This window comes from Megascapheus bottae, chromosome X, assembly GCF_031878675.1.
Source record: "Megascapheus bottae isolate mThoBot1 chromosome X, mThoBot2.hap1, whole genome shotgun sequence".
NCBI lineage: Eukaryota > Metazoa > Chordata > Mammalia > Rodentia > Geomyidae > Megascapheus > Megascapheus bottae.
The window spans coordinates 17,383,420-17,397,981 of NC_143547.1; the positions used below are offsets into that span (position 1 = coordinate 17,383,420).

Consider the following 14,562-nt stretch of genomic DNA (forward strand, 5'->3'; position numbering starts at 1 on the left):
CATGCATGCTCAAATCCATAATGGGGAGGATTTTTCCCTCCCATTTAATTCACATCTCACATTATCAATGTCAACGAAATTTGTCATGGGAAATCTTTTGTTTGGTTGAGCTGTTTTTTCAAATCAAAAGTGAAAATGCTCACTCAAAGAACATTTGGAAAAAGGCAATTGAGAATAATTTCACAAAACTGTGAAGGAAAACTTAATAAAACAATTCTTAAATTTGGGGCCGGGAGTTGCCTAATGGTAGATTGCCCGCTTAGCATGCAGGAAGACCCAGGTTCAATTCCTTGGTAAAACATACATAGAAAAAAAGCCGTAAGTGGTGCTGATGCTGAAGTGATAGAGCTCTAGTCTTGAGAAAATCCAAGAACAGCGCTTAGGCCCTGAGCACAAGTCCAGGACTGACACCCCCCCCCCAAAAAAAAACCAACCAACCAACCAACCAACCAACCAACAAACAAAAGAAAACCCTTAAATCTATGGGAGTCTGTGGTAGAATGTGAGAACTGACTTGAGCACATCAGTATTGGCAATGAAAAATAAACGTTGACCAGGCATATGACCACTAAAGAAGAAATAATTGTATGCCATGGACCAAACAGTACAAGAGTAAGTGGGCTTTACAAAGGAGGGAGGCAGCAAGCAGCCTTTCTCATTTTATTGCATTTTTTGAACCTATAGTCTGCTCCCCAGATAAATGAAGCCCATGTATAATGGGCCTTCAGAAAAATTAATCACATCTTGATTTCTCTTTTTATTATAAATAACTATGCAGTTAAGTATAAGCAAATTCATCTTAACAGTAGTACAATGAAAATCAAGTTTTTGAAGGAAATAAAATAAAACTCATAATAAGAAGAAAAGTGACAGATATCCACTGATTAATGGTTTGTGATAGTGAGGCTTATGACTCTATTTTTAGTTCTACATGTATTTGCAAGCCATTAAATGATATCTCAGGCTATAAAATAGAATGTCTTATATCTTTACTAACATATGGTCCAAGGTAAGAAAATATTATATATTAGGAAACATTAAAATTTTCTAAAAATATAATTATTTATGCTGAAATAATTCCTATTCTATTAACTAAGATTTTAAAATGTGACTTTTATTCTAGGTGAGGAAACTGGTGGATAGGTTTAAGTAACTCCTTCGTAGGCATGGATATCACAAAATTAACGTATCTGGGATTTAACGACAGATCAATCTGGCTAAGGTCATGCTACTTTTTCAGTAGGGCATTTAGTGTAAAAGATATGCTTTTTACTTTGAGCTACAGAAACCACAGTGAGATATATAGATAAAAAAATCTTTCAAAAATTTTTTCCTATTGTGTTTTTCTTATTTTATTTTAGTAGGAGTTAAACTAGATCTAACTAAATATATTTTCTAGCCCACGTGACAAGGATAGACAGTCATAATTTGATCTAAAAACATATTTGACACTATAACTCCACATTATTTAATCACAGGAAAATATCAGAAAATATTTGCACTTCCAGATAAAGAATGTATGCTCAGTGCAGGGATTCATTTTTAAAAGGTAAATATAAGTGATTTGTTAGTAAAATTCTGCCTTTGTGATTATGCTGCAAATGTACTGAGATTTCACCTAGAACTTAAGTTATTTTCTATGCTGTTTCAGTCAGTTCCATTTATTATTTATTTTAATGAGTTTACAAAGTGTCAAAGAATAAATCTGGAAAGGATTTTAGTTGCTGGCATTGATTTTTATTATTTGAAGAATATTATTTAATGTTATTTGGCAGCTTCATATTCTCTATAGGCTTCAGACATCATCAGCTCATTCAATTGGTCTATCAGATAACAAGTAATAGTCCTAAGGAGCATTCTAGCCAGATAGTATTCTTTCCAGCATTTATCACATGCTCTAGCATTCCATGGTAGCCTGAGGTTTTTCTGTGCTTTATTATTGTTGGATGATTTACAGGCTCTAAAGTGTTAGAAATAGGTAGATTCTTTATCAGGACATTCATATTATGGGGTAATATGTGGGCTTTGCAAGATACACGTGCCTCAGAGCTGCATACTACCCCTGTAAAAATAAATGCATTATTCTATACTTCTTTCTTGTTCACTAAACACTGACAAGTTATTTATGATGAATTCAAAGTCATATAGGAAATGTAAATCACATATGAAAATCCTTTCCACTCCACATTGAGATTAGAGTACATAGGAAACTTTGAGTCTGTTAACCTTCTATTCATACAGTCTTACTGTACAGATGACCTAAAATCATGCTTCAGCTTTACTATTCCCCAAATTGATACTACCTTTACAAAATATTAACCTTAGTAGAGTTTCATTTTTCCTTTAATGGATAAGAAATAATAGGACATGACTAGGCTGTCTCCAGGGCAAGTGATTGCTAGGGTCTGATAAATCTGCAATATGAAAGAGCTCTGAAAACTGATTAATTATTGAGATGAGTATAATTGGTCAAGATTTAGACCTCACATGATGGGAAATCAGCCCATCAGCCCAGTATCTCTGCAGGACACTAAAATGACAAAGGCTTATTTTTGTACAAGAACAGAAAACCTTTCCCTTTTACATTTTTTACATTTTAAACCAGAAATATCTTCCAATATATATATATATATTATTTAAAAGTGAGCACATGGGAGATATTTTCATATGCTCTATTCTAATTCTTGGCAATTGAAAACACTATTTTTTAATGTACATTTAGTATTAAGTAACATGGGTTAAGGAGAATGTGGAAGTGGTGAGAATTGTGGCTAACAATCTACCCAATTTATAAAATCCTAGAGCTTCTTAATTTCTACCAAAGTTAATAGATGGGAAAATAGGCAAAGGATTGCCAGATCACCTACTTTTTCCAAAGATTTTAAACAGTCTTCATTTCCTATCACATTTATAAATTCTAAATAACAATAGCTAGTAAAATGTTAAAAAAACCACAATACCAATTTATTGAAACATATGAACTACTGAAATTGACATACAAAGCAACTTTCAGAAAATACAAACTAAAAAGAAAATTGAAACCAAAAAGGAAATATTTATAACTATTAATATATCAAATATTTCATGTGAAACTACCCCCAAACCTGAATAATCAGGTAAATATAGTGAGCATCTTACAGGAAATGAAAAGAATATGTCAAGTATTTTCATAGACATAATGGGAAAAATCTAAAGCACATGTTACTATTAGCACAGATTACCTGGTAAAATATTTGTATTTCTTACCCAAATTTTGATTATCTCAAGAATAAAGCTATTGCAACATTATGAAATTAAGAAATATGACTTGATATATTCATAAAGAATGAAACTAATATTATTACTTCAAATGATCATGAAAATCAAGCTTGATAAAATCTAGAATCCAAAAATCATAAAAACTCATTGAATACTAAGCATAAAAATATCTACAGCAGGCCTAGAGGAAATGTCATATTTAATGGGGTTTGATTCAAAGCCTTTCTTCTGAGACCTAAAATGAACAACAAATACCTACAATAATTTCATAGTGCTAAAGCATATACATGGTGAAATAAGGCAAGGAAAACTAATAATATGGATGACTGGAAAGGGATAAATAAAATTGCCATTATTCACAAACATCCTGCTTATATACATCTGAAGTTTGCTATAAACTATTCAAATTAGTATGTACTTTTAGCATAGCCACTGGATACAAGGCCAGGAAACAAAGCTCAATTATATGTCTCCAAATAATAATTAGTAATAGAAAATATAGCTTCATAAAGGTACTATTTACAACAACAAAGTTTTTTTTTTTAAGCTGCAAGAAAACACTGTTAAAAGCCTCATACTCTCGGGGCCAGGAGTTTGGCCTAGTAGTAGAGTGCTTGCCTAGCATACACAAAGACCTGGGTTCAATTCCTCAGTACTACATACATAGAAAAAAGCAGGAAGTCATGCTGAGGCTGAAGTGGTAGATTTCTAGCCTTGAGAGATCCCAAGAACAGCACCTAGGCCCTCAACTCAAGCCCAGGACTGGCAAAAAATAAGACACATACTTTCTACCTTGACAATTACAAGACAATTCTGAGAGAAATGTCGGAACTAAATGAATGTTTGAAAGCTCTTCCATAATAAGGGATGGAAAGACCTGTTACAGCAAAAATAATTGTTCTCTAAAAACTGATATAATAAAATTGTGTTGAAACCATAAAATAAGTTAGAAATTGACTGGTACATTTATTTTCAAATCTATATTTAAATGTAAATGTTCCAAAATAATAAAAAAAAGTGAATATGAATGGATCTTATTGGTCAACATGGCAAATCCTAGCACTATGTATAGGTTCACTATTGTATCAGTAGTTTTTAGACTATAGGCCTCTGAACTCATAGATCACTTAGTTTAGAAGACTTGAAATGGTAAATGAATTTTCTGGTTTTTCTTCATGAATCATCTGCAATTCATGAGTGTTTCTCAAGGCCATTGAAGCTATCTCTGAAAGATGATCATGAAGACAGATATGCTCTAATTTTCTAGTCTATGTTTTGCAGTAAGAACCTCAGTTCAGTAGTTACCCATAAGCAAACACCAATGAGCTAATCATATTGATCATCCAACCCCCACAAATCTAGAACTGCTTCCCAATTCATCACAGTGTATGAATTCCCTCCTGGTTTTTATCCAGTTGAATAAAGCTTTGTATGATTCTTAAATTCACACATATAACTATGGCATGGTCCCTTGGTATCTATGGAATATTTATTCCAGTATACTCTTTATACACTAAATTTAAAGATAATCAAGTTCTTTATATAAAATGGCATATTATTTGAATATTACTTACATACCTGCTTGTCCCTATATATTTTGAATTAGTTACAGTCATAATAACTAATGTTTGATTATTTGGGAGATAAGAGAAAAAAAACTGTAGATTTTTGGAACTGGCATTGCTTCTTTTTTAATATCTTTGATTTGCAGTTTGTTGAATCCACAGATCTGAAGACAAGTGCTTAATCAAGATTTCATTCAGCCATAAAAGTGCAAAACTGATTCATTCTCAGGGCTTTTTTTTATTTTTCAGGTAAACTTTCTAACATTAGAACCCAAATCCTCCAGCCAGCCCTATCTACACACACCATGCATTTCTATATAACTGTCTTAAATTGAATTAACTTTGGCTTAAAGCTACCTCCATTCATATATTTTGGTTTAACTGTTTCTCTCAGCCTAACAGACAATGATGTAAGACATACAGTATAACCTATCTTCATAAAAAGTAGCAGAATTTCAGCCAATAACAAGTAACCATCTATTCAACTAATCTTCAAATATACACAGGAGTTGTAAACAATCAAACTGTCACATAAGCTCACTTGCATTCTCTTTACATAAGCTTTTACCTCTGGCTTTGTTTATAAAATAACACTTTTCTTGGAATATAAGCTCTAAAACAGAATAATTTAGATTTTGTACAGAACCTTAAACTCTAGGCTTTGGGCTAGTACCTTGTAGGCAGTATGTATGTATGTATGTATGTATGTATGTATTTTATAAGTCATGGGGCCTGAACTCAGGTACTCACACTGTTTCTGAGCTCATTTTGCTTAAAGCCATCACTCTACCATAGTTCCACATCCATTTTCTAATGGTTAAGAGATAAGAACTTTAGGTATGGCCTTGTTTGTTGCCATTTTTTAAATGCCCAGGGGTGGAATAGCTGGATCATAGGGGAGCTCTATGTTTGGTCATTTGAGGAATCTTCATGCTGCTTTCCAGAGTGACTAATCAAATTTACATTCCCACAAACAGTGTAGTAGCATTCCCTTTTGGCCAAATCTCAGCCAGCATCTCTTGTTATTAGATTTCTTGATATGGGAATTTGTAACCCCAGTAATTTGAAATCACAATGTTGTTTTGATTTGCATTTCTTTTATGGCCAGAGATGTTGAACATTTCTTGAGGAGTCTACTTACCATTATTTTTTACTTTTCAGAGAAGTCTCTACATGTTTAGTCACTTGTTAATGGAGTTGTTTCTTTGAGGATTCGATTTAGGGAGATTTAATTTTTTTCATATATTTTTATTGTAATTAATAGAAGGCTTACATTATATTTGCCAGATAGGAGGTGCATTAATTCACATACATTCATACCCTCTCTCATGTCTTGGCCCCCATTTCCCTTCCCCCCACCTCCACCCCTCATCTTCTTTTCCCCCCTTCCCTATCCAATTTCAAATAACCAAATACAAATATACCAATATATCAGATAACAAAGTGAGATACTGTAACAATATGAGATAACCAAGGGAGCAAAAGAGATGAGAGATAACATAGTACATTAAGGACAACAATGACTCATTATATGGCTTTTGTTTCTATAGCCTAGAGGTCCTTTCATTTAGCGTCATGCTATATAGCCTTATGTATCTACGTTTTGCTCTATTGCAAATCTCTGCTAGGAGAGCCCAAGGTTTCTACTGATTATAACAAATGAGGGAAACCATTGAGCTTAAGTTCCTTTGAGTCTGGCTTACTTCACTTAATATGATTTTTTCTAAGTCTTTCCATTTCCTAACAAATGGGGCTATGTCATTCTTTCTGACAGCAGCATAGAATTCCATTAGGACACAGATATTAAATCAAAGACCTATGGCCACCTAACCTTTGACAAGGAAGACAAAAAATTAGAATGGAAGAAAGACAGCCTCTTCAACAAGTGGTGCTGGCAGAACTGGTTAAGTACCTACAGAAAATTAAAGTTGGATCCTTCTTTGTCACCCTGCACTCGAATTAACTCCAAATGGATCAAAGACCTCTAGGTAAAAGCCGAAACACTGAAAACTTTACAAGAAGGAATAGGAGATACACTAGACCTCCTTGGCACAGGTCGAAATTTTCTTAATAAGGAACAAGAATCACAAGAAATCAGAGAAAGCCTGGATAAGTGGGACTGCATTAAACTGCAGAGCTTTTGTATGGCAAAGAGATTTATTTTGAAGTCAAAGAATACTTTAAATATAAGGCCCTTCTCTGTTTTATGTCTAGTGAAAATCTTCTCCCAGGCAAGGCATTTACCCAAATGACCACAAACAAGGTCATACTAAAGCTACCAGCAATACCATGTTCATTGCAGATTTTTTCACAATAGCTAAGATATGGAATCAACCCAAATGCCCCTCAGTAGATGAATGTATGAAGATGTGATATGTACATATAATGGAATTCTGTTCTTTCATCAAAATGAATGACATTGCCCTATTCATAAGGAAATGGAACTACCTGTGGAAAAATCATATTAAGTGAAATAAGTCAGGCCCAAAGAAAAATAGATTGCATGTTTTCCTTCATTTGTAATAACTTGAATATGTCTATGATATTCTTAACAGAATAACTCAATAGCCCAATTAATATGTGCATAGGAACATATATAAAAGCATATCAACATGAACTCTAAGAATTGGAAACTAGAGGTTATTATTATGCCTTGTATGCAGTTATTTCCTTTTTCCCTTTCTTTTAGTCTTCTGTACCCTTTGTCTTATATGTAAGCTTACTCCATAAAAAGGTAAGGGACTCACAGAAATAGCAGGACAAAGGAGGAACAAATGACACAATGCTACTAGCTAGGCATTATGTTGCTAATGAACTATTCAACTTGTAGGGAAGGGCTTTAAGGAAGGGTAGGAAGGAGAAAAGGTGGAAGAGTGTAATAGAAATGAACTTAATACCTTACTTATTTAACACAATGAAAAATTAAAATAACACAAAAGAGGTAAGTCTCCTGGACTTTCCTGCTCTGGCTGCTTTTAAATCATGATCCTCAGACATTAGCCTCTTGAGTAGCTAGGATTATGGGGTTGAGTCACCATCATCTGATAATATCTATTTTTTGTAATTATGAACACACATCATTCTGTGCAGACTATGTCATATTTCACGTAAGATTACTTGGGAAAGCCTTACTTGAACTGGAGGAATGAAGAAAGAGAAAGTCATAATATGTGTTTTGCTTTCACTTATTGTCTTTTCATTCTGTCCTTTTAGACATTAATTAATCTAGAGTATCTAGATATCATGTGCTAATAAAGAGTTATATGTGGTCAAAGATGATGGTATTCAAAGGGAAGAGAGAGCTGAAGAGAAAGTAGCTAACACTTGTCAAAGGTAAAGACAGTAATAGACAAATGAACATTGAATTTCTTTGAATTATTGGCAGCCACTCTATATGAACAGCTATTTCAGTAGTTACATTTGGGCAAAAGAAAAAAAGGGAGAAAAGTCAGCTCTGGTGGCTCACATATGAGGCATCACCCTCAAATAATTATAAAATTAAATTTCTATGGGCCATGTAATGGCCATAGTGTTTTCCGTTGCTATTTTGACTATTTTAACTGAAAATACTCTAAAACATAAGATCTTTGATGTCCTAATTAGTCAAACTAGTCTCTAGTTCAAGAAGCATCTGCTGGGCCGGGAGTTTGGCCTAGTAGTAGAGTGCTTGCCTCGCATGCATGAAGACCCGGGTTCAATTCCTTGGTACCACATACATAGAAAAATGCCAGAAATGGTTCTGAGGCTCAAGTGGTAGAGCTGCAGCTTTGAGAAAATCCAAGGACAGTGCTCAGCCCCTGAGCTCAAGCCTAGGACTGGCAAAAAATAAAAAAAAAAAAAAAAAAGAAGCATCTGCTTTGAAGCTTTCTATTACCTTTTCTGAGAAATTTAAGGTAATGTTCAGTTACCTATCTGTAATTTGTAAGTATTACCTGAAAACTATAAAATGCCTTGAAATGCAGCATTTCAGTTGGTCATGAATGTGTACACAATATATAAATTAGGTATACTTGATATTACCATGGTTGATGTTATCATACCTTTTAGATCCCTGTCATTTCATTGAAAGGCAAGTAGTTGAAACAAGATGCTAGTATATATTAAATGCACAGTTGTAGCAGTGTCCAATCTGTGAGTTTAAGAGTTTTTCTTTTGTCATTTAATGATTGAGAACAAGATAACATTGCTGGAGATTGACAGCCTAATTCAGTTACCTGAGGAAATGACATTTCACAGGAATAAAAAACACATTTCACACAAAAAGAGAAGAAAACAGTGATAAGCCTTGACAAAACCATGTTATAGGTTAGGTGGGTGAAACTATGTTTAGAACTATTTTAGGCTGATAAGTCATTTAAAACCAAACTTATTGGATTCGCTGACATATGTGAATTGTAGCTCCCATCACAAAAGAATACCAGATTTTGATGGGACCACTGAATGCCTCATAAAACAATCTGTAATTCAATATATAATCATTCCAAATTAGTTTTTATGTCTTCTGAATGTTTATAATTTGATATGTGTGATATATTTCTTGAATTGTTCTTTTTATCATACGCTTTACTATTCCCAACTTGGAAGATGAAACATGACAGACTACTTACATTATCAGTTCTCGGAATGTACTAATTATATTTCCAATAATATAAATGCAATTACATACTGTAACATAGGTTAGAAAAGGAGTTAAAACATTTCCATGCCTTAAAAATCCTGCCTGTTTTCTATGTACATAAAGTCATATCGGATGAGGCTCAATGAAATTAACTCTAGTATAAGGAAAGAAGAGGTTTATCTTGTGTTATCGTTGTTCTTAATGTACTATGTTATTTTTCTTCTTTTATTGCCCTTTTAGTTAATCTCATGTTGTTACTGGATCTGACTTTGGTACCTGGTATATTGTATATCCATTTATTTGTTTATTTGAAATAGGAAAGGGAAGGAGGGAAAATAAAATGATTGAGAGGGGTGGGTGGGGAAATGGGGACAAAAACATGAGAAGGGATATCATTGTGCAACAAGTAAGGCGCCTACTACCTGATGAATGCAACTGTGATCCCTCTAAACCTCATTCCAACAATAAAAATGACACTAATAAGAAAAAGATCCTGCTTGTTGTAGCAATATTGTACCTGATGGATTACAGGAATAAATAAACTGCATGCATTTAATTTCCATAATTTCATTAGTCTTTTGAACACATCTTGTCCTCTTTTAGGCTATAAGAAAGAAAAGGACAAACATAGTATTTCTCAGACCAGTTTTCTATTAACTATGACTCAGCCATAATGAAAGTAAATGGACCTACAAAGGCCAGGGAAATAGAGTAAGCAGCCAATTTAAATTACTGAAAGGAAAATATGCACACATAAGAAATGATTTGAACTTGCTGTAAGAAATACATTGAATTCAAATATTCATGATAAATTACAGTCTAAGTTTTCTAACTTATATTTTCAAGTTGAAATTAAATGCTTTGAAAGACATATTTCATTTATCAAAAAAAATAACCTGACCTTAAGTTGTTCTTCCAAAGCAGCTGTTGCATGATCTCCACTACTTTCATCCACCACTACCACCATGTGCGTGAGAGAATTGACTCTGACTTGCTCCAGCTCTAGATCTTCTTGAAGCACCTGAAAGATTTGTTTTGAAAAGGAATTTAAATTAGTCTCATCCATACATTGAAAAGCATTTTAGCATATTTTTTGGACACTCAAGAAAATCTGTGCTTTTCTATTTTCAGTACAAATGGAAAATTCTAAAGAGTGTTCATACACAGAGAAAGGTACAACAGAGTATTCCTTATGTCCTCTCCGCTTTTCAAGACATTGTTTTGAAATTTCACCTATATTGTTATCATTTTCAATATATTCTTTACTGAAGTTCTCCATTACCATAGAAATAAACTTTTTGTTGTTTTGGTGATGAAGCTTGAGTTCAGGGTCTAGGCAATCTCTCTAGGCATTTCTTCCCAGAAATGGCGCTTTACCGCTTTACCACCTGAACCACAATTCTACTTCTTTCATTCTGGTGGTTAAGTAGACATAAAAGTCTCATACTTGCCTCCACAGGCTGGCTTCAAACCACAATCCTCACATCTCAGCCTGAATATCTAGGATTCCAGACATGAACCACTGGTGCCTGACTTAAAATGGCTTTCATTTCTTTCTTGCAACTAATTAATTCTGTTTTTCATTTTGTCCACTAGGACACTGAAACTTCTAAAGGATACCACTAACTCTCAGGTTTCCAAAGTGAACATTTTTAAGTTTACTTTTAGTATTATATTTTAGGAAGACTGTTTGAAAAACCTTCAATAAATCTGTTTATGAATGTAATGAATATTGATCAATGTCACCCTTTCCTAATTCTCTCTTATCCCATCTACCCCAACTCCTCCCCTAATTTTTTTTAATTTCATAGGATATGTGATATATGTATGCATTTTATAACTGCATTTTCTTTCTGCTTCATCTACCCCCTCATCCTTGACCTCCCTTTACAAACCTTTCAAGTGCCAGTTTTTGGGTGTTTGCATCATTGGACTATAAGTCCATTTTTCAGCAGAATTATACGATATGAATTCCCCCTTGCAAATATCCTCATTTCAGTTAATGTGGTCATGTACACACAACCCGTATGTGTTAGTATGTGTTACTTGTTAATTCTAGCTTCCACATATGGTACAAAACAAAAATTAACCCTTTGTCTCTCTGGGCCTGACTTATTTCACTTCCAGTTACTGCACTAATTGACTACTCTTTTATATTGGCACCTCTTATCCTGAGTTTCATATACCTCCCTCCAGGGATGATCATCCCACCAGATTCTATATTTTTTTAAAGCTCCTATGGCAATTCCTTCCCTTCTATTCAAATTATATCCAGATGTTATTTTTTTGTATAAAAGAAAATCAAATGCCACAACAATGAGGAAAATACAAATTCTTAGCAGAAAATGCTTACATGACTACCACCTGAATCTCTCCATCTAACTGTATACCATTCTTGTCTTCTCATTTAGTGTCTGACACCTTTGGTGTCTTTCTTCCACAATGTGCCAAAGTGTTACCTCTGCCTAAATTGCATTGCCTACAAATCTTTAAATTATCTCTTCTCATTATTACTAAAATAATTCAGTTTAAGTGTCATTTTCCCAAACTTCTTATGTATATCCTAATGTTGTTCCCTAATTATTCTGCAATTCTACCATTCTTATAGTCATACACTTCAGTACTGTACAATGTATTAGTATAATAACTTGATGGTTGTGCCTATTGGAATATGGAATCTGGAATGTCTGCCAGAACAAAGAGGTTCTCTGAAATTCTCACTACATATTCAAAGAACTAATGATCACCAAACATTTGTCCCATGAGATTGCTATGTAGGACACTGTGAAAAAAACTATGTACAGGTGAGATTGCAGAATGACTACAATACATAAAGAACAGGGCTTAATTTTTAATGTATTTATAAATGCACAAAACTCAACAGAAAGGAAAAATCACTTTAAAAATGATCATTGAGCTGGGCATGGTGGCTCACACCTGTAATCCTAGCTACTCAGGAGGCTGAGATCTGAGGATTGAGGTGCAAAAGCCAGCCTGGGCACTATAGACAGTGAGACACTAATCTCTAATTAACCACTACAAACCTGGAAATGTTGCTATGGCTCAAAGGGTATGGCAGCAGCCTTGAGCTGAAGAGCTCAGGGAAAGCGCCCAGGCCCAGAGTTCAAGCTCCATGATCCCCCCAAAATAATTGATCATTGACACTAAATAACAATAACTCAAAATTTTGGCTTTCCATCATCTGCAAATGACAGTCAAAAGTCATTTTTCTCCAAAAAGTAATGTCAAAATCAGCACATGCACATGACTTGTTAATAAAGAGAAACAGAAGTGAATCGAAAAATAAGTATACATGAGTATACAGGAGAACCTCTTATGAGGAACGAAAACATCCTATTGAGGGATTCCAGATTTCCTCAGATCATACTCTACTACACCAATTATTAGTAATATTTCCATGAAACAATATTGGAAGCTTCCAATAAACTAGCATGCATTTCAGTTGATTGGTTCTATAACATGTGGAGAGAGAAGCATGGTTGAAACATGTCTATTATTTCTAGTAAACTTTCTCTACTTGCTAGTTCTTAGTTATTCAAATGGTATGCCAGTACAAGAGAACTTATACATTTGAAATTGTGATGCAGCCATCCTATGAGAATTGAATTTTTAGGTTTAAGCCTTAACTTTTTAGAACACTATAAAATCACTTCTATTTAGTTCCTGTCGGGGAGACATTCTCCCCTTCCCTGAATTCTTAGCATAAGAATGTGCCTGCATAGTTCCTTACCCTAAGGTCACTAAGCAACCCTTGCCTGCTTGTATTGATATGTAAACATCCTACCACCTGACCTCCTACCCTGAGCAGTACCCCAACCCCCTCTTGCCTCTCCTGAAGAGGCATATAAGCCCCTGTGTGAAAAATAAAATTCGCAGCGTGATCAGAACGCTTGTCTTGCTGCCTTGTTCGTGTCTCCTGTCCCTCCTGTCCCTTTCATTCCTCCCTCTAGGTTCTTGGCCCTAGTTGACGTCCTGCCGGATGGGACAAATGGCGCCCAACGTGGGGCTTGAGTGCCTGTGAGGCTGAGGAACGCTGTCTTCCAGGAAAACCTGGATCCAAGTGATTGTGTGACCAGCTCAGAGTGGCCCGCCCAAGACATCTCAGTCAATACTGAGTGGAGACGGCGAAAGGTAAGTGAATGACCATGGGACAGGCATCATCGTCACAGGAATTGTTCATAGGCTCTCAAGACACGAAGAACTTGGGTTAAAAAGAGTTAAGTATGGCGAGGAGGTACTGCGACAGGCCTCCCGACCCCCTTCTAAGTCTCATGCCCTGGCTCTGCACTAGCCCGATCACCCTGTGCCTGGTTTATCGGCCTTGTGGTGATCACTCCAATGTAGACGGGAAAAACCAAACCCTCTTAGCTTTTCCGGTAACCCAGAGCCAAGCTGGAGATCAGATTCATGTAGTTATTGCAATTGTGGTCAAATAAGGAATATTTTCTGCTTGAAACTGTAAATAGTGCATGCTTGGCCACGTATGCTGTAAATAGCCTTTACCAAATATATTTGACAAGGAATTATTTCTATGTAGATAAAATGATCATTGATCTTAAAGATTGCCTTTTTACAATTTCCCTACACTCTGATAATATTTTGTTGGCGGCTCAGGACAGGTCAGATCTACAAAATTACCCAGTGCTCACAGTGTGTAGATTTAAAAGCAGAAGTATGGAGATTTCAGATCCCCGGGCAGAGAAGGTCTGGGAGGCCTTAACATGCGCTATGTTAATGGTGGAGCTCCTGGTGAGAAGTAGGAAGATAAACTTGGGAGAGGATCCTCCCCTCGGGGTCTAACAGACCTTGTCTGCCCTTAAGGCAACTAGGGCCAAGGAAACTTTAAGTAAAGAGTGCTCAGAGTTGTGGAGAGTTAGCCCTCCCGCTGCTCAGGTTTTAGAGCCTCGCCCTGAGGAGGGATTTTTGGGCCCCTTTGATCCTGGGATTGGGCCCCAGAGCCCTACACCAAGTGCTCCTGCCCCAAAATTTGCGGCAGACAATTGGAGGGCAGAGCAGCCTCCGCCATTTTACTCCCACGCTTCACCTTGTGTTAAACCGGAAGAGGAGGTTAACCCGCCATAACCCTGGGGGCAATAGACC

The 14,562-nt window shown here is 35.5% G+C and overlaps 1 protein-coding gene across 1 annotated transcript in view; it reads right to left on the reverse strand.

Moving 5' to 3' along the window:
- The window catches only part of Dmd (dystrophin), a 1,999,854-nt gene that overhangs the window by 1,439,069 nt on the left and 546,223 nt on the right, over positions 1-14,562 (reverse strand). Inside the window, exon 13 of the mRNA XM_090326714.1 lies at positions 10,343-10,462. Coding sequence (XP_090182840.1) covers positions 10,343-10,462 — 120 coding nt within the window. The remainder of the gene's footprint in view (positions 1-10,342; positions 10,463-14,562) is intronic.